We start from the raw sequence: 19,911 nt of genomic DNA on the forward strand, positions 1-19,911 counted from the left end.
TAGATTTATTTTTAGGGTAGAGGAGAGCTTTTATGAGGATGTTAAAAGTCTCGCTGACTTAAATGAATAATATTGGAGATTATATATGTAGAAATGATTTTTTCATACACATTGCATTTTTGTGCCTTTAACGGAGTTGTGGCTCAGAGAGTCGTCTCTTGAGGGTCACAAACTTTTGGTTAACGTTATGATTAGCCAATCTACTGTGAGAATGACCTGAGTTATTGAAGGATTGCACACGCTTACAGACATATAGAGTTCTTAACACACATGACAGTATTGACTTGAGGCAAAAGGCCCGAAATCCATTTAGCATTTAACTGAATATGAGTTTCGCTGGTGACTAAACTGTGTGACATGTAAAATATTGAGATAACACAGGCAGCTCTAAATTAGTCCTCTTATATAAAATGCAGCTACAGAATAACGAACGCTTGTCGAAGTGACCGAGGTTTCTTTTTTGCTTTAAACCAGGTCCAAAGGGGGGAAAGCTTATGTACTTTGGTTAAGACTGATAAAATATAATGACTGATAAAATATAATTAGAATGTACCATTACATTAAGAGCAGCAAAATGAAATAAAATGATATATTCAAACAGGTTATCACCCAGGAAATGGGAGTTCAAAATACAGTTAGAGTTCAGCTTTTAGCTATGATGAAGTTTATCCAGGAGCAATTAACTATGTGTTTACACGTAATGATTAAAGTGGTTGCTTTTTATTATCCTTTTAGTAGAATAAGCCGTTATAATGATTTTCTTGATACATTTTCTTGTGATAGGTGACTTTAGATGAGAGGCCCTTGCAGCAGTGACAGTTTGTGTACAGGATGTGGGTGATCAGATAAGGAACAACAGGAAACATATGACAGCAGTGCTGTAAGACTGTTAAAAGCTGTAGATTGAGATGAGTGATGTTTAAGATTATATAGGAACAAAAGTCAGAAAGTCAAAACATAATTAGGTTCAGGCTTTTGAATAAAGGGAACAATTGAGGGACATAAGGTAGGGGAGCCGTAGTGGGGAGAAAGTGTTTTCTATCCTTTACAGAAGAAGATTTCCACGAGAGAGGGACCCAGAAGAGGAGCAGAGACCACTTAAGCATGAAGTGTTCTCAAGTGGGAGCTGGCGTTTTATTACTGGACCACCTAGATGACATGAGGTTGTTGTCTGATTTGCTGAGTCAGGGGACGGCTAGAGAGGGTCAGAGCGAAGGTAGTAGACCTGGGAATGGTGGTTTCGGGGCCCATGATGCCATTAATGGATCTAGAGGTGACAGAGTGGGTCAAGGAGTGACGTCTCTGGAAGAGACGTCAAGAGAGGGAATTGTAGAATTATAGGAATTATTTTAGGGTTACTGTTCATAACCATCATCTTTATCATTGCATTAATTATCATTTCATCCAAGCATTTATTGAAGTTGCTGGCATTATGTTATAATTTGTATTACAGGGGTTATCATAATCAAATATTAACATGTTTATTACAGGTTGTTATAACCACTTTAAACTGTGGAGTTGAATCTATAATTTAAAGGTTTTCGAATGTTTTTATATTCTTACACTGAAGTCTTCAGTGGGGGAGAAGCTGACTGCAGGGACAGGAAGTTACATGCTTTTGCAGAAGTGAAACCGAAAGCAGAGGGAGTGCAAGTTAAGAGCAGGGTGTTTATTATGCATTTATTGCGGATTAAGCCTTAAGTAGTTGTGGTAGACTGAAACAGTTGTTTATATATTTTACATATAAGTCAAGATCATTACACACAGGATGGCCTTAGCCTGGTTGGTTGCTTAAGTTGAGGTCAACTAAGGTTCAGAAAGCAGATGCAAACTCTGCACGTACAGACAGACAAATAGTGAGAGGTCATGACACGTACGCAGTACACAGCATGCACGCGCCCTCGCACGTGTACGCACACACACATACACACCATGGTAGATCTATTTTGGTAGGGCAGAAATGCAGAAGTGTGCCGACGTACTTAGAGGAAGTGCACCAGATGAGCGACAGCGAAGACGAGCTGAGGGGAAGCACCTGGCGTTGACCCGAAGAAGATGTTCTGTTTTAGACTATGCTAAAGTTCATGGAACATTTTGTGGTTTGGAGTGACGTAAGCTGTACTTTGTCTATTTTTGTAAAAGAGGGGGGCTTTGTTATTGTACCCATATAAAACCTTGTCTAATGATTGTAAGTTCAGTTCGACGCTGAAATCTGCACAGCGGTCGGACTCACACATGTGTTTATTAAAATACTGTCTAATTGCACACCGGACCGGATCTGTGGTTATTTATGGATTCTTCTCTCAACATTGAACCCTAACAGTTCACATGCAGCTCCTGCTCTGAATGTGTAGCTTGCTCATCAGCTTAGAAGTGACCACATATTCAATTCAACTTCTCCATCTTGTAGCTTTAGCTTATGTGTACAGGGTTTGGCATATTAGTTGTTTGTATAGCTGTGCTCTATATCTCAACAATGTCCCATAATATAATGACAGGTTTTCAAACAGGTCAAGTGCCTCTATGCACTTAATTAGTTTAGATATTTTCCTTGTGTTCTTCATCTCATATGTCATTGTACTGAATTTGAGCTAACCTAAGCTTGATGCAGACTACTTTTAACAATTATCCACCTCAGTTAAATCTATGGTCTGGAGCACAAGCTGCTGTTGATCAGGGGATATCTCAACTGCTGCTGATGTGGGCTGGCCTTCTCTGCCGGTCTTCAAGGCTGCCGTGTTTTCTGAAAACTTCTAATATTTGACATTTTCCAGTAACCAATTTACCCTCAAAATAACATTTTTTATGACAATATCCTAAATACTTTGCTGCCGGGAGCGAATTTTTGCATGAATGTCTCATCTCCCTGTGAGGCAGTCTTACTTGCTCAGGAACCCATGATAACAACAACAACCAGTGCCAGAGGCCACGTGCCTGATCCGCACTCACTCACACATGAATGCACATGAACACAACAAGACAAAATAGGCCAACTCTGGACTCACACGGAGGCGCTCGGGACTACATAAACGGTAGTAACCAGACCGAAAAGCAGCGCACATTTCGGTGCTTTATTTCAGTGCTTTTTTTTTCCTGAGCCAATTCTAGCCAATCATTTTACGTTTCCGAGGATAGTAGGCGGGGCCAGGTACATACGTTCTTTTAGAGCAGAGCTACAGATTAAAAATGCCCAAGGCTAAGCGGTCAAAAGTCTGGCTGTACTTCACAGCAAAAGATGCAAACTCAGCAGCCTGCAACAAGTGCTTTAAGCTGATACTGTGATACTGTCAAAGGAGGTAACACCTCAAATGTGATAAAACACCTGGCGACGCATAGCGTTTTTTTTAAAGCCGAGAAATGCGCCGTGTTTGATAGCTTGCTACGAGACCTCACACCGTGCACATCTACTGCGGGTGTGGTGCCTGTTATCGGACCGGAGTTAGCAACATCCCCCAAAAACCCGAAGAGTAGAGTCCTGGCCCCTAGCCCTGCCAGCGTAGCAGAAATGATGACGGATGATGATGGCAGCAGCAGCCGTTCTCCTCTGCGTGAGTAGCTTCATGTTGTTCGTGTGTAATTAACGTTGAGTACGCTAACCACATTATTACATTAATGCATGTAAGGTGAGCTAGCAAACACCGTCGTAGTTACATGCGGCTGTCTTCTTGTTTGATGGCAGATACTCCCTTCACCCTAGCCAAAAAGGCTAAAATGACCAAAGAAAAAGTGGAAAACAGTTAAACATGAGAGGTTTTCTGACAAAGTTTGTGTTTTTTCCATTGTTTAAGCACTGCTTCCAGCCAAGAGTGAGACCATATATGCCCTATAGCTGCAGAAAAGGCTAACATTGTTATCTTTTTACAAAAAAAAAGCTGAACATGAGAGGTTTTTGGACCAATTTTGTGTTCTCCATTCTTTAAGCACCGGTTTGAGCACCGTTTAAGCACCGGCACCATTTCAAAAGTACCGGTTTGGCACCGGTATCAGATAAAACCTAAACGATACCCATCCCTTCTCGGGACACAAACCCAGGGTGATTTCACTAAAACCTTGGACACACACCGGACGCTCGGGACACAAACCCAGTCACGGGACACAAACCCAGTCTTGGGGTTATAAAGTTGTACTCTTTCAACTTACTTGGTGTTGCTTTTGCGTGCAGTATCAGTCTCGGATCCAGTCAATCATCATCCATCGAGGGAGAAATGGACGGTCTCCCACCGGCCTGGTGACGAGTTTTACATCACAGGTCCTTTTTAGCAGGCGCTTCTATGAGTCCTGACTGGCATAAGACTCCGGCTTGGCGCTTTTCCCCTCGGTGAATGTTTGATTGCAGAATCCGGCTCGAGAAGGACCAACTAATGATAGGTTTGTCTAGCACAGACCTATTGCTGGAACGAGACAATTCTACTAAAATAGCAAAAACAAGACGCAAGTCACCAAAGTTCTTGGGTAATCACGTGCATGAGGGAGAGAAATGTGACGAGCGCTGTTCCTGACGCTTGAACCCCAGTCACTCTCAGTTAGCTCCCCCGTAGCACTGCTCTTTATTGTGGTTACATGAATATGCATGGTCTCATTAACATATGATGTCTTACACAGGCATACATGTGAACAAAGAGTACAGTCTGTGTGTATGTGTAGGTATGCATGTGTGTGTGTGTGTGTGTGTATGAAGATATGGCCCTGTGAAAAAGCCGGTGCCAGGAGTCCAGCGGTCCACCTAAACAAAGGGCTCTTATACTTAAACAGATACAGAGTAGGTGTCCTCCTATACCATAAATCAGTAAGAGAAGGTACGACCTCTCTCATGACCTTAGGATGTGTGTGTATGCCAGAACACGCTGGAAAGCACACAGAGTCTTTGCAGACTACTAAGGATCAAACATCCTACCAATATGCAATCGATTATATAACTCTAAGCCTATATGAGTATATGTTTCTAAGCATAAATGACAATCCAACAATATAAACCTAACAGTGAGGCCACTTTGTCATGTGAAAATGTGACAGATAATCAAGATAAATGTGACAGAACTATCTGGCTCTTCACCAAATCAAACACAGCAACAATAACACTGTTTGAACACAGGAAGATTCACCAAGAGGCCAAAAATAAATCAGACAGACTGAATGTTACAGCAAGCTGTTCTCTGGTTATAAAGAAGCTCACAGCTGAGGATGTTGGTCGGTACACCTGCAGAAGGTTCAACAAATCAGGACAACAGCAAGGTTCAGACTCTGGAGTTGGGCTGTCTGTTGTTAACAGTGAGTATTTCCATCATGTTTTCAACTTGTTAGAACATCAAACTGAAACATTACAATAACTATAACTACAGTGATGATTACTGTAAATGTTATTCTTCTTCTCTTTGTTTTTTTAACAGTAACTGAATATAAGGATAACGACACAGTGACATTAAAGTGCTCTGTGTCCACATATAAAGAATGCAAATACACTGTGAAGTGGCTCTATGGTAACAAAGACCTGAGGATGTCACCGTCTACCTGCAGTTTGACCTTTGCAACATCTGATCATATTTACACATCCAAGAGTTCTGAGATGTTGAAGTGCCAAGTGACACATGGTGGAAACGTGCAGGAGTTTATCTTCAGTCAATCTTCTGGTTAGAAAGGGATAAGTAAACATTTCAGTCCTTACAATAACTTCATCCTGTTAGAAACAAACAAACAATTTTTTGTGATGTGATCATAGAAAAAGTGCTTGTATGATTTGGTGGATAAGGCGAGTTATATAAAGTGCGTTGAAGTCAGGTAAAGTAGAAAAGCACTATAAAAGAAGCACCATTTAACAGACTTCAGAAGCCTGCTCCTATCAACAGTCAGTGTTGGATTCTTATACATGATACACTTACTTCACTTCAGCAAGTTCCCAAAAATAAGCTGTAAAAGAAAACATCCTGTGGAGATGTATTAATGGAAAGAAGGAAAACGGGAAGTCAGCTTAATGAGGCTGTTGTTCATTTCCTGTTCCTTTTTATAAACAAGCTTCTTTTAAAAAAAAAAAAATTCTCTCAGTGAAATAACATTACAACCAGGACAACATTCTTTTGTTGGTCATTTTAAGCAAACACAATGATCTTAACCGAGTACTTTTATACAACCTAAAAACCAAAATAAAACACATTTGATTTTTATACATCAGGATTTTAAAAAGACAAGAATCTGCAGACATAATGTGTTTAATGTTCTTCTTTTTCTTCAGGTGTGTGGAAGTTTATTGTTGTAGCGCTGGGGTTAACAGTACTCATAATGAGTGCTTTCATAGGCATCATATGGAAGAGAGTTAAAGGTGAGAGCTTTCACAAGACTGAGCTGTCATCATCAGGGAGACTGCAGAAACCAGGATGGACTTTCATTCTAAAAGCTTGAATTGATTTTTCTCTTTTTTAGGACACAAATCCCAGATGAATGAAAATGCTGTGAGTTATAACACTTTCATGTTATATACGAGTAATTCGAGTAATACAAGTCTTTCTCACTGATGTGATTATAGTCTGCTGTGTTTATGAGGCTTCTTTGCCTGTTTTTTTTTTTTTTGTTTGTTTCAGGAACTCAATTTAAACCCTGCAGTGACTCTGTCTGCTCCAGGAACCATTCAGGACTCTGTGAGCTCAAATACTTACTCACCACTTGTATTTGTTCTCCTATATGTTGAATCTAAGCATTACTAAGCAATCTCTATGTTGTTGTATCTGTGCAGGCTGAATCTGAATACGCTGTTCCCTATTCCTCCATCAGCTACACCAACAACACCACCAGTAAAGCTCAGGTAAGCTGTCCTATTGGTTATTCAGGTGATGTCAGTTAATAACAATAAAAATTCCCATGAAAGAGCAAGGTAAATGTTGATATCTGAGTGTTAAGAATAAATATTAAGATTATAATACTATTATCATATCTGCCTTACCCTACATTATTATGGTCTTAATTTATTTCATTTTTTGTGTATTCACTTTCAGGTTGTGGGTCAAGATGATGATGAAGATGATGACACAGTGACCTACATCACCATGAAAAGTCACATCGCTTCTGCTGCACCTTCCAGTGATCCCAGCAGCCTCTATGCTGCTGTCAACAAACCAGTGAGAGACACCTGTTGATGAAACAGCTACAGCTCATATAAGCTTTCTTATGTTACACTCATTATGGTTTCGCTCACACCCTTTTCAACCTGTTATTTGTAGCAGATTGTGTAAAAATGTTTCTGTTAGGCATAAGTTCTCCATGTTTAACAAAAAGGACATTATACTGCTCATTTACATTTCTAACACAGAATGTTGCACTATGTTTTATCCATAAATTGTCTCTCGTTTGACAAAGTTCAGAATTTATTAGTGTAGCAACCCCTTTAATCCAGAAGGGGGTGCTGTATATCCATTATAACAAAATGTGAAGCAGTGGAAGAAATGATCTAACATCGTCAGACATGATAAAAGTCACATGTTACATCAGCTGTTTCTGCTTGCAGTCATTTAAACATCTGTATCTCAGAACTGTTTGAGTGTGTGTTTCAAAGTTGAATTAGTTAATTATTCAGTGTTCAACAACAGACACATAAAACAATATAAACTCACAATGGAAAACAACAAACTGCATTTTTACATTGGGCTATAAATCCTGTGATTAACACGCCTCTAAATCCCTGTGCCTTGTGAAAATCATCTCTTTGGGATTTATGGTCCTGCAAATTTGTTCGTCTCTGTACACTTTTCGATTGGACAAACGGGAGAGAGGGGTTTCACCCACTCAAGATGCATTTCCTGCAACTCCCTCTACTCGACGCAGCAGGAAACTGTTATTATACCACACAAGCAAAAGAAAAAACATGGGTTTCAAAGTGTGTGCCGCTTCATACATCTCATTGTATCTGTGGTGTCTGTTACGAACCCTTTTGGTTTGGTGGTGTGAGTAAACTCTGAGTATTATGATTCAGTTTCTCATATTGCAGAAGTAAATAAAGCAAAGTGGACAGGACAACCAAACCATACTTAACTATCTGAGAGATGAATTTTAGGTGTGTCTTTAACAACAACTCTGGCTGTTAATAAATGAGGAACATGAAAGCTGTGTAAGTCTGGTTGCATAAGAATAACAGCAGCAATGTGAGAAAGAAAGCTGAAAGTCATAATGAGGAAGTCATAAATCGATAATTACAGGAAGAAGACACATTTATGCTTTAGAAGTCTGAGAAGAAAAGAGAGACTGAGAGACATGATGGTTACATTTAGATGGATAAAAATGTTTCTGTTCTTTATACTAATGCTTCAGTTTGGAGGTAAGGATGATTTGTACACTGTACATCAACCAAGGATTTGAAAACTAACTCTTCCTTCTAATTTTGAGTTGTATCGTTTTTATTTAGCACACAAAGCTGTGGTGTTTCTGTGAACAATGAAAACTGAGTTTGATACACTCTTCAAAAATGCAGTGTTAACATTTTTGATTCTGTCATGTTCTCAGGAGCACATAGTCGAGATCTTTTGTTCTCCTTCACTGTCAGAGATGGAGATAAAGTCACTTTGCCTTGTGAAAACGTGATCAACAATCATCTCAACTGTGACACTACCACCTGGCTCTTCACTGATTCAAGAGGAAAAGCAGCAGTAGAGCTGGTTAATCTTGGACAGATCAAAGAAAAAGCCAAATCAGACAGACTGAGTGTTACAGCAGAATGCTCACTGGTTTTAAAGAAGGTCACAGTTGAGGATGTTGGTCGTTACACCTGCAGACAGTTTATAGGCAATCCATGGACACAGCAAGGTCCAGATGCTGTGGTTTATCTGTCTGTTGTTCATAGTGAGTATTTGTGACATCATATTTTTGAGCTCAAACCATGCTGTTAGAATGACATGCTGACAAGTTACATTTTGAAAAAAGGAAACTTATTCTTATTTGGTCTTTCACTTGAATTTCATCTTCACCAGTGACTGAACAGAAGAAAGCTGATGAGGTGACTTTAAACTGCTCTGTGTGGAGATATGAACGGTGTAAATACAAAGTGAAGTGGATCCATAACAGTGAAGCTCTGGATAGAGATTACTCAAATTTAAAACCATTGGAGTCTGAGTGCTCTGCTACTGTGACTTTTCTGAACCTTGCATACACTCACCTATCAACTTATGACTTTAACTGTAGCGTAACAACAGAAGATAACAAAGTGCAGCTTTTTACTTTCAGCACTCAGTCATCAGGTAAGAAACCAGGAGAGGTTCTGAAGAACCTTTCAAAATAACTTCACATTAATCTGACTAATTACCTAAAATATCTGCTCATTTTATTGATTTGAAGCTTTAATTGACTGAACTTAGTTTCCTAATGAAAAGTCCACCAAATTTTATTCAGGTGAGAAATCAAATACTGCAACAACAATAAAATCAGAAACTACAACTGGAAACACAACAAAAGAGCTGGAAATCATGGATGATTCAACAAAATTACCAGGTAAACAACAATATTAAGCATATTTTCTATATTTCTGTATTTTGGAATGAAATGTTTTAATTTCAGATGACATTTTTTTTTCCTCTATATTCATCTACATTAAAAAACAAAAGCAATCAGAATTTGACATTTAAAATATTCTTTTCATGCTTTTCATGCTCTGTCTCCAGGCTCATGCTGGTACAGGCTCATCATTGTGCCTCTGGGTTTAGCAGCACTTATAGCAGCTGTTGTGGTCGTCAACATCTGGACAAGAGCTGGTGAGAATGTTCACATATAAGCAAAAAGGGTTGATAAACCTAACGTGAAGCTCTGAAGAAGCACAGGTTTATGATTTTGTATTTTACAGGTGTGTAAAGATGGTGAACTATGAAAATGTCCAATCTTCTGATGTAGTTTGACCAACCCTCCAGCTTCTGTCAGATCTCACTGATCAGCACATCAACATGCTTTATATTTGCACGAGGAGCAGAAGCTTTTAAAAAGAGACTCGTTAGTTTTGCTTTAGTCACAGTTTGAACAACAATTTTGAAATCTTGATATGATCTTTTTAGAACCACAGTGACTTTTCTAAACTGCCTGCCTGCATCAGCTGTAAAAAGCTCTTCCTCCTTGTACTGTGTTTTTTGGAGGTGACCATTGTTTTTCATCAGTTTTCGGCAGGCAGGGGGCGCTTTTGGAGGTTTTCTGGACCACAAAGATAGGATCATCAGATGTTTGAAATGTTGTTTTCGCTTTCTGCAGAGGCCTCCTGTACAGCATGTGTGTTGTAAAAAGAATACACATACCTACATTTTTCTTTTACATCTGCATTTGCTGATCATTTCTGAACTTGGAAAACATGCTCTCACTATTATTTCCAAAACACTCCTGTCGGCACTTTAATCTTGGGTAATAGATTTCAAAGCCGTTTTTCATTTCTTTCTTTTTCAGCTGCAGAAACTTAGTTTAAAGTTTTGAGCTTAGTTTTACGAGCCTGAGCCTGGATACAAAGTCATTTGTATCCAGGTGTGGTCGAATCTGGTCTGCACTCAAATGAGTTTTGATTGATGATGATGTAATCACACACACTGTTATCTTTAATGGATTTGAACATAATGCAATCTTTAAAATAAATAAAAATTCTAAGCAGAAAGTCTGTTTTGCATCTCACACTTCAGTCACTTTTGGTGTCCTGTTTCCATTCTTTAACTCTCATGTTATTTTAAGAACAACTCTACCTGTCCCAGTTCCATACAGGGAGTGCAGAATTATTAGGCAAATGAGTATTTTGTCCACATCATCCTCTTCATGCATGTTGTCTTACTCCAAGCTGTATAGGCTCGAAAGCCTACTACCAATTAAGCATATTAGGTGATGTGCATCTCTGTAATGAGAAGGGGTGTGGTCTAATGACATCAACACCCTATATCAGGTGTGCATAATTATTAGGCAACTTCCAGGACTTGACAGGTTCAGAAAAGTCAAAAATAGTGAGATATCTTGCAGAGGGATGCAGCAGTCTTAAAATTGCAAAGCTTCTGAAGCATGATCATCGAACAATCAAGCGTTTCATTCAAAATAGTCAACAGGGTCGCAAGAAGCGTGTGGAAAAACCAAGGCGCAAACCACCACCACTGAACAAGACACACAAGCTGAAACGTCAAGACTGGGCCAAGAAATATCTCAAGACTGATTTTTCTAAGGGTTTTATGGACTGATGAAATGAGAGTGAGTCTTGATGGGCCAGATGGATGGGCCCGTGGCTGGATTGGTAAAGGGCAGAGAGCTCCAGTCCCACTCAGACGCCAGCAAGGTGGAGGTGGAGTACTGGTTTGGGCTGGTATCATCAAAGATGAGCTTGTGGGGCCTTTTCGGGTTGAGGATGGAGTCAAGCTCAACTCCCAGTCCTACTGCCAGTTTCTGGAAGACACCTTCTTCAAGCAGTGGTACAGGAAGAAGTCTGCATCCTTCAAGAAAAACATGATTTTCATGCAGGACAATGCTCCATCACACGCGTCCAAGTACTCCACAGCGTGGCTGGCAAGAAAGGGTATATAAGAAGAAAAACTAATGACATGGCCTCCTTGTTCACCTGATCTGAACCCCATTGAGAACCTGTGGTCCATCATCAAATGTGAGATTTACAAGGAGGGAAAACAGTACACCTCTCTGAACAGTGTCTGGGAGGCTGTGGTTGCTGCTGCACGCAATGTTGATGGTGAACAGATCAAAACACTGACAGAATCCATGGATGGCAGGCTTTTGAGTGTCCTTGCAAAGAAAGGTGGCTATATTGGTCGCTGATTTGTTTTTGTTTTGTTTTTGAATGTCAGAAATGTATATTTGTGAATGTGGAGATGTTATATTGGTTTCACTGGTAAAAATAAATAATTGAAATGGGTATATATTTGTTTTTTGTTAAGTTGCCTAATAATTATGCACAGTAATAGTCACCTGCACACACAGATATCCCCCTAAAATAGCTAAAACTAAAAACAAACTAAAAACTACTTCCAAAAACATTCAGCTTTGATATTAATGAGTTTTTTGGGTTCATTGAGAACATGGTTGTTGTTCAATAATAAAATTATTCCTCAAAAATACAACTTGCCTAATAATTCTGCACTCCCTGTAAGTACACCCTATCTTCGTTCATTTCTCTCCTTTGAACTCTTTGACAACACTTCCCGGTAGTGCTGGGCGATATGACGATATATATCGTGTGGACGATAGAAAAGTGTCTATCGTGCCATTTGTCTTCTATCATTTCTATCGTTTCTAACCCTAATTTTATAAATTATTACATAAAATATATCATTAACCCTTTACAACCGGTCGGAGCAGGCACACTCCGTTTTGTCTAACTATTTTTAAATCCCTGTAGAACTGGAACCACGTAAGGTAGCGCAATAATTTTTTTTTGCATATGAAACCGGAGGAGTTGTACTTACATCTTATTCCATTAGCTTGCCCTAGGTCACGGTTTCCTTCCACATATAGCTTTGCAAAAATTGCATAAAAAGCACTTCCAGCAACAAAAACATAATATTCCAGACTTGCAGCAACAAAAACATAATATTCCAGAAACTCGCTTTGCCGATCCGATTAGCTGTTCATAACACTTCCTAAGTTGGAATATAAGTCAGCGCAAACTATCGCATGTCCGCCATTACCTGTCCGAAACCGGAAGTGACATCAATTTCGCGGAAAATGTAGTTTTTTAGCTTCAAAGCCTATGTTGGTGTTTTTAAAAGTCATGTTTGACTTTATGCTTTTCTGTATCGTTTCTGGGATGCTTAGAAGTCAAATTACACTGTTGGAAATAGTTTATTTTGATGCACATGCTGTGTTTTTGCAAATTTGCATTTATTTATTTTCATTTTTCCTGTAGTATATAAAAATTAGTGTATCTCAAAAATAAAACTATGAAGACACTCAAAATAAATTTCTCATGGTTGGAAACTATTTTTTTCAAACCTTTTTGTATTTAAAGTTTTGAGGGATAAGCTTCTTAAATTTCTGTAACTAGAAACATTTGTAAAAAACAAAACAAAAATGATTTTCAATTTTTTGTAGTTTATTGCACTTTTTTGCAATTTATGTAGTTACTATGGACTTAATGCATACATATTATTAAAATTTGGGCTATAAAGGTTGTATTGATGAAATGCTCCCACAAATGGCAGTATAGCATGTAAAATGTAAAGATAAGCTCTGGCGGACTTGGCTCTATGGTAGGTCTTAAAGGGTTAAATAGCCTGTGGCAAATATATTAGTGTTGTCTTCTCACTGTACATACTCTTAACTTTATGCAAGAGAAAATAAAGTATAAAAAAATGATATTTTTCGCAAAGAAACTCCGTCTTGTGGTTTTGCAACATGGTGCTGCTTTACGTGCACCCGGATTTGCGACATGCTTTACAGTAACTCAAAACAAAGACTGCACCCTCTCCACTCACTGTTTACAGACTGCATACTTTCCAGATGACCACAGGTCAGGTGGTATATTGTGATATATATCGTTGTCGTGATATAAAATAATTCATATCGTGATAAATATTTTTTCCATATTGCCCAGCACTACTTCCCAGCATCCTGTGACCAGTTTGTGCTTTCATGACTACAAATGTAAATTTGGATTGGATTTTTGCCCTATCCTGTTAGCTTCTCTATTTGACTTTAAAGTACATTTAAATATGCCATTCAGCCACAACTTTGAGATCTGCCTGTCACAGTCAGGCTGCAAAGCTGACTGTGTGGATAAAGGAGGTGAACCCAAGCGCAGACACTCTAAAACAAAACTCAAACTTAACATAAAGCGAGCCGTTTATTAAGGCTGGTAAGACATTGCAAAACAAAAGGTAGAGGTGATGCTAAACAATAACCTATACTGGGGAAACTAAAGATAAACATAAAAAACCCAAAACATGAAACTTGACGTGGATACGTGATACATGACACATGGAACATCGTGGTACAAAGGACAAAAGACGACCTGACACTGAACAAAGGAGGACAGAGGACTTAAGTACACACAGAGATAATGAGGGGATGTGGAACAGGTGGGAACACAGCTGGGACAAATCAGACCTAACGAGACAAGGGGAAGCAAGACAAGAAACACTGCGCATAGGACAGGGACTTTCACAGTAAAACAAGTAACAGAATGGAATCCAGACATGACAACACAAGCTTGACAATATGAACAAGAAGACAAGAAACATGACAGACTAACACAGATGACCTAAGTAAAACATAACTAAACTATACTTAAGGCAACCAAATGATCATCCTATTACACAACATATTTAAAGGGATAACTTAAAGACTCAAAGCATGAACTGAAAATGCTGGGTCAGAGACCCAGGAACGTGACACTGCCCAAAAGCTTATCTCCATCTATACAAGGACAAGGGACCTCTGAGGAAGTTAGAGCAAGCATGACTTCATCTGTAATATCTAAAACAACTCATTTGGACTGTCTGCAGTGTTAATGTGGCAGCTTTGTGTATCCTATCTCATGTCAAGGCTTTCATTAGGGAGTGTGAACATTTCATTCTGTGGATTGCATTGCTCAACTGAAAATAAATCTCTCGTAAACTGGTTCATTCATTATAGAAGGTGAGAATTTATACTTTGCATGTCCTACTTCTAGTAAACCTTTCCCCTAAAAAGCATAATTGGATACTGAAATGTTTAAACGTAAAGAAACATTCATCTTCCGCAGCTTTAAAATGTCTAAAAGACAGTCTGTGGTTTTCTGACCTGTGTCTGGTTGTCATTAGAGGTTAAAACCTGCAGAGTTATGCTGCTGCTGTTGTATCCACATTTGCACCAAAACACTTCCCCTTCAGTTCTCAGAAAGAGACACTTAAATAAGATGTAATGAGGAAGAAACGATGTACCAATGAAGTGACAATAGTTGGGCCTGGGAGTTTGTTGCCTCTGCACATCTATGCAGATTAATGTTTCTACCCTGTTGCCCTTACTTTCAGTCACGAATAAAGAAAGAGACAATGAAATTAAAATTTACAGTAATCTTCACTAATGTTCCAGTTTGTGTTTTAATGAGACAGTCTGAGCTGAAAATTATATGATTGAAATGTTTACTATTAACAACATAGACATGAGCCACAAAGAACCAATATGTTGAACTTTATGAAAGTGTAATAACCAACACCCTCAGCTGTGAGAACAGTTTGCTGTTATACTTAGTTTAAATGTCTAAAGGACATTTAGACCTAAATTTAGTGTGTGAAGCGTCTGTGTTTCTGACGGTAACACTTCTACATTCTCACCAACTCTGCCCCTTCACTTCTCAGAAAAACATCACTTCACAGACACAGTGAGGGACCAACAAGTATCAGAGCAAGAAGATATAATCTTACCTTCACAAATGGACAGAGGGATTATCATAAGTCACTGAGCTACATTCAGCTGTCTGTTCTACGTGTTCATTTTAGATTTACAGGGTTTGATGGCCTGCAGTGACCTTTGACCTCTTTAATATTCTTTGGTTCCCCAGCTATTTAGAAACAACAGAAATTGTCAGAGAAAGGAATTCCTGAACAGTTAGCGTGAGGTAGTGAGATAACAACAACAGGAAGTCAGCACAGCATCGCCACAAGGAGCACGACTTTAAAGTCTGTGACTGTCGTTAGTGCGAGAAACAGGAAGGAGAAAGACCGAGAAACATGATGGCTGAATTCAGATGGATCCACATGTTTTTATCAGTGATACTAATGCTTCAATTAACAGGTAAGAATACAGATACATTTATAAATGAGATTACAAAAGTTTACACTGAGGACATTATTGATTTTATCTTCTCAGCAGATTCTGAATTGTATGAATGTATTACCTCACTAATAACAGGGAAGTTGATACATTTATTTTTCAGAAGCTAAAGAAGAAAGTGAAAAAAGAGAGACTAAGAGAAATGATGGTTAAATCTATTTAGCTTAAAGTGTTTTTATTGCTGTACCTGTGCTTCAGTTGGTAAGGATACATCCAACATGTGTATGAGAGAAATATTTAAAAACATTTCCAGCTCAGTGCACTAGTGAAAATGAAAACCATACAAATGCAAACGTGTGCATAACTATGCAAAATTATCTGCGCTCTGACATGCAGTGTTAACATTTTTGATTCTCTGTCATGTTCTCAGGAGCACATAGTGGAGATCTTTTGCTCTCCTTCACTGTCAGAGATGGAGATAAAGTCACTTTGCCATGTAAAAATGTGATCAACAATCATCACAACTGTGACACTACCACCTGGCTCTTCATTGATTCAAGAGGAAAAGCAGCAGTAGAGCTGGTTAATCTTGGACAGATCAAAGAAAAAGCCAAATCAGACAGACTGAGTGTTACAGCAGAATGCTCACTGGTTATAAAGAAGGTCACAGCTGAGGATGTTGGTCGTTACACCTGCAGACAGTTTAGAGGCAATCCAGGAAAACAGCAAGGTCTAGATGCTGTGGTTCATCTGTCTGTTGTCATCGGTGAGTATTTACACCACACCAGACCACCAGTATTTACAAACTGTGAACAACTAAACAATATGCTAACACATTTGATCTATTTTTATTAAAAAAAAGTTTGTTTTTTATGAAAAAGATTTATTATAAAAAATGTTTGTTTGTTTTTTTCTTGCATGTCATCTTCACCAGTGACAGAACAGAAGAAAGCTGATCAGCTGACTTTAAACTGCTCTGTGCAGGTATATGGATGGTGTAAATACAAAGTGAAGTGGATCCATAACAGTGTTGCTCTGGACAGAGATCACTCAAAATTTAAAACATCACAGTCTTCCTGCTCTGCTACTGTGACTTTTCTGAAACTTCAGTATAGTCAGATATCAAGTTCTGACTTTAAGTGTAACATAACAACAGAAGAAAACAAAAAGCAGCTTTTTACCTTCAGTACTCGGTCATCAGGTAAGAAACCAGGAGAGATTCTGATGAGAAAATTACTTTGTGATGTGAGTAAAGAACTTTTTAATTAGCTGAATTTGATCTTTTGTTTGGGTGAATGCAGTAACATCAGCAACAACAGCAAAAACAACAACAAGAAAAACAACAACAACAACAGCAGCACCACCACAGTCTGATAACCCAGGTCCTAATGGGGTTTTTTGTTTGTTTGTTTGTTTTTGCTTTTTCAAAAACATTATTGAATATCTAACTAGTCTTAATGAGGTTTTATTTTGTGAAGACACATGCATGTCATATTTGCACTTTTTTTTCCTCTCAGACATTGAACAGTAAATGAAAAGATTCAGATATTTGTGTTCAGGTGCAGCTCTGGTGTGGCCGTACATCCTCGTGGCTGTTATTTCAGCAGCACTTTTAATCTTTGCTGTGAAACTGATTGTACTGAAGAGAGGTGAGAGAAATCCCACATTAAATATTAAAGCTGAATCTTCTCTGTGGTCAAATGTGTAACCCTGTTTTTCTTTTCTTTTCAGGGAACAAAACACAAGCCAATGAAAATGTGAGTTCAAAAATAATCTTTACTACACATTTTAATTCTATAGATCAGAGGTGATGCAGTGGTTGGTGCAGCAAAAGATCAAGAAAAGAAAAAAGAGGGTGTAAAATTCATTTTTGCTTTGATTTTATAATTATTAACTCCAAAAATGACCGCAGCCTATGTGCGAAGTCCTTTCTGACCCCAAAAAAAGACCCTATGGTACTGGTAGTTGGACCGTTGTGTTGCATTTTATATGTTTTATCATTTTACCTATCTATGATTGCTGCAGATGTTTAAACACTCACATTGTCATGTTGCAAGTAACTGAAAGTTGCACTGATGTAATGTATATATTTATTCAGGCCTTGACCTCAAACCCTTCAGTCACTCAGAAAATAATAAGATCAAACTCACCACAACTTCTGCTGTTTGAACTTGTTCTTCAACATTATAAAACTCACTTTACAACATCACACTGTGCAAGAGATAGATTTCAAACTGAAGGGAAGTGAACTGGTGCTGTTGAACTAAGCCAAAAGAAGTGGTAACACATTTTGAGCGATAACATGACATCTTTGGCAGAGATGGGTCAGTGTAGATCCTCCTGCATGTCAGAGGGTAGTAATTATGTTTTCTTTACTGTGTAGGTGGATCATGAAGATGGTGTTTCCTACATCTCCATCAGCTACACCAACAAGGCTTACAGTGAAAACAAAGTAATGCATATGATCAATCTTTCCAGCTTCATTGGTGCATTACTAAATGGTGTTTTCACTGTGTTGTGTTACATCTGGTGAAACATCCTGTGCTCTGTGTGCTTCCAGGTTTGGGGTAAATGTGACAGCGATGAGATAGTTACCTACTCCACTGTGAAAGCTTCCTCCACAGATCCCAGCAGCCTCTATGCTACCATAAAGTAAACAAAAAGGAAACTTAATCATCAGGTCATTGCTTCTGTGAAAAAGCTTCGTCTCTATAAGAATTATCGGTTTGCTCAGTTTAAAAGGAGGAAGCAGCTGTGTGAGTGTTTAAAAAGCAGAATTTGTGACACATTTTGTTTTGTAACATTTGCAAGGCTTTCATTTTTATTTTATCTTTTGTTCAAAGTTTTGAAATGATGTACATAGATGTTTTTATTTTGCTATTTGCCTGTAAATTTTCTATAACTTTCTATTTCTATAACTCTATAAGTTTAGTTTCATTTTTTCATAAACAATCATTCAAAGATTTGTGTCTTATTACAGTAAGCATCAAAAGCAGGATTAAATGGAATCAGGCATTAGAGTCGGAGGATATGTCATTACCTGAATGACATAAATAATTTTACATGAATGACTGTGAAAGTTTTATTATGCGGGTCGCACTTCTCTACTGAAAACGAACCTTCCCTCTGGTGAGCAGGTTTTTTCACAAAGACCACTTGAACTTATCTAAATGAAGAAATTCAGTTCAAGACACCTGAGATTGATCATAAATCAGGACACATACATATGAGAGTTAAAGTGAAACTAGACAATATCCACTGCAAGTTTAGAATATCTAAAGGACACACATTTCATCCTGTCTCACACAGAAGACTCAAGGTAAAGACTGTAACATGTTTCATTAAGGAAGGTGATATTTTGTTATTTGGATGTCCTTTTCCCGTAAAACGTGTCACTGGATGCTGAAATGTGTAAACAAAAAAAAAAGTATCTATTTAAATACTCCTGAGAATCAATACAAATGATCTGTACATATAAAGAACAAAGTGAGTGCAAACAGTCTTCAGTACCTTTAAAATGTTTAAAGAACACTCTGTGTGTAAAACATCTGCATTTCTAATCTTCAGTTATAATGAAACAAGGAACCAAAAGGTGTAAGAGCACATTTTTTCACAAAAATGTCAAAACGAAATCAGACAGACAGTGTTGCAGCAAACTGCTCTCTGAGGATGTTGATCAATATGTCTGCAGCCAGTTAAACAGATTAGGATCTCATAAATTTCCGTCCTTGTAGTTAAGCTGTCTGTTGTTAACATTGAGTATTTCGATCATAATATTTTCAGCTTGTTAGAACATTAAATTGAAACATTATAATAACTATAATTACAGTGATGATTACTGTAAATGTTATTCTTGTTCTTTTTTTTTTTTTATCAGTGATTAAACATAACGATGACAACACAGTCAATGTTCCCTCTAATTTTTCATGTGTCTGAGCGAACACACAAACTCCCTGGGCGATCCCTTGGACCAGTGCGAGCGACATCAGACGTGTACACTGTGGTCACGCCAGCATCTAATCCATCCAAGTTACATGGTTTATTAAAATAATCAATTACAGCATTTACATTTATGTTAGACTACTTTTAATTAACTGCTTTAGCCCACTTACAATGAAAATTTAAAAAAATCTTGTTCATGACCTGTGCAGTATGTTAACACTATTGGAAGTAAAAAATAACTTGAACTCCAATTTTGAAAACACAACTTTCTTTCTGTCTTTTTTT

The 19,911-nt window shown here is 38.1% G+C and overlaps 3 protein-coding genes across 6 annotated transcripts; all 3 read left to right on the forward strand.

Annotated features, from left to right (window-relative positions):
• Nucleotides 1–3,502: 3,502 nt before the first annotated feature.
• LOC109194856 (uncharacterized) lies at nucleotides 3,503–7,475 on the forward strand. Of its 3 annotated transcripts, XM_025899286.1 has the most exons (8): nucleotides 3,503–3,548; nucleotides 5,093–5,268; nucleotides 5,388–5,627; nucleotides 6,227–6,313; nucleotides 6,415–6,443; nucleotides 6,573–6,629; nucleotides 6,725–6,793; nucleotides 6,984–7,475. In XM_025899286.1, the coding sequence occupies exons 3-8, from the start codon at nucleotides 5,495–5,497 to the stop codon at nucleotides 7,122–7,124; spliced, it is 516 nt and encodes a 171-aa protein (XP_025755071.1). In that variant the 5' UTR covers nucleotides 3,503–3,548; nucleotides 5,093–5,268; nucleotides 5,388–5,494; the 3' UTR covers nucleotides 7,125–7,475. The 3 variants fall into 3 exon arrangements, with proteins under 3 accessions (XP_025755071.1, XP_025755070.1, XP_025755072.1); XM_025899285.1 differs by lacking the exon at nucleotides 3,503–3,548 and having other exon boundaries at nucleotides 4,848–5,268; XM_025899287.1 differs by lacking the exons at nucleotides 3,503–3,548; nucleotides 5,093–5,268 and having other exon boundaries at nucleotides 5,514–5,642.
• A 126-nt stretch (nucleotides 7,476–7,601) lies between these two features.
• On the forward strand, nucleotides 7,602–10,671 carry LOC112841619 (uncharacterized). The gene is made up of 6 exons (XM_019346008.2): nucleotides 7,602–8,299; nucleotides 8,485–8,820; nucleotides 8,949–9,215; nucleotides 9,367–9,465; nucleotides 9,636–9,725; nucleotides 9,815–10,671. The coding sequence occupies exons 1-6, from the start codon at nucleotides 8,236–8,238 to the stop codon at nucleotides 9,820–9,822; spliced, it is 864 nt and encodes a 287-aa protein (XP_019201553.1). The 5' UTR covers nucleotides 7,602–8,235; the 3' UTR covers nucleotides 9,823–10,671.
• Nucleotides 10,672–15,212: 4,541 nt separating this feature from the next.
• On the forward strand, nucleotides 15,213–19,394 carry LOC102078668 (uncharacterized). 2 transcript variants are annotated; one of them, XM_005463318.4, is made up of 8 exons: nucleotides 15,213–15,705; nucleotides 16,115–16,450; nucleotides 16,619–16,885; nucleotides 16,986–17,066; nucleotides 17,244–17,333; nucleotides 17,416–17,441; nucleotides 18,068–18,136; nucleotides 18,245–19,394. In XM_005463318.4, the coding sequence occupies exons 1-8, from the start codon at nucleotides 15,642–15,644 to the stop codon at nucleotides 18,338–18,340; spliced, it is 1,029 nt and encodes a 342-aa protein (XP_005463375.3). In that variant the 5' UTR covers nucleotides 15,213–15,641; the 3' UTR covers nucleotides 18,341–19,394. The 2 variants fall into 2 exon arrangements, with proteins under 2 accessions (XP_005463375.3, XP_025755064.1); XM_025899279.1 differs by lacking the exon at nucleotides 16,986–17,066.
• The last annotated feature ends 517 nt before the right edge of the window (nucleotides 19,395–19,911 follow it).

The sequence above is a fragment of the Oreochromis niloticus genome, linkage group LG15 (genome assembly GCF_001858045.2).
Source record: "Oreochromis niloticus isolate F11D_XX linkage group LG15, O_niloticus_UMD_NMBU, whole genome shotgun sequence".
NCBI lineage: Eukaryota > Metazoa > Chordata > Actinopteri > Cichliformes > Cichlidae > Oreochromis > Oreochromis niloticus.

Excerpts from the sequence above, each read along its gene's own strand:
- LOC112841619 (XM_019346008.2), top strand. The coding sequence starts at position 8,236 with ATGATGGTTACATTTAGATGGATAAAAATGTTTCTGTTCTTTATACTA. Across the intron at positions 8,300-8,484 it reads ACTAATGCTTCAGTTTGGAG|GAGCACATAGTCGAGATCTT; the intron begins GTAAGGATGATT and ends TCATGTTCTCAG. Across the intron at positions 9,216-9,366 it reads TTTCAGCACTCAGTCATCAG|GTGAGAAATCAAATACTGCA; the intron begins GTAAGAAACCAG and ends AATTTTATTCAG.
- LOC109194856 (XM_025899285.1), top strand. The coding sequence starts at position 4,953 with ATGACAATCCAACAATATAAACCTAACAGTGAGGCCACTTTGTCATGT. Across the intron at positions 6,444-6,572 it reads CCCAGATGAATGAAAATGCT|GAACTCAATTTAAACCCTGC; the intron begins GTGAGTTATAAC and ends TGTTTGTTTCAG. Across the intron at positions 6,630-6,724 it reads CAGGAACCATTCAGGACTCT|GCTGAATCTGAATACGCTGT; the intron begins GTGAGCTCAAAT and ends GTATCTGTGCAG.
- LOC102078668 (XM_005463318.4), top strand. The coding sequence starts at position 15,642 with ATGATGGCTGAATTCAGATGGATCCACATGTTTTTATCAGTGATACTA. Across the intron at positions 16,451-16,618 it reads TCATCTGTCTGTTGTCATCG|TGACAGAACAGAAGAAAGCT; the intron begins GTGAGTATTTAC and ends CATCTTCACCAG. Across the intron at positions 17,334-17,415 it reads ACTGATTGTACTGAAGAGAG|GGAACAAAACACAAGCCAAT; the intron begins GTGAGAGAAATC and ends TTTTCTTTTCAG.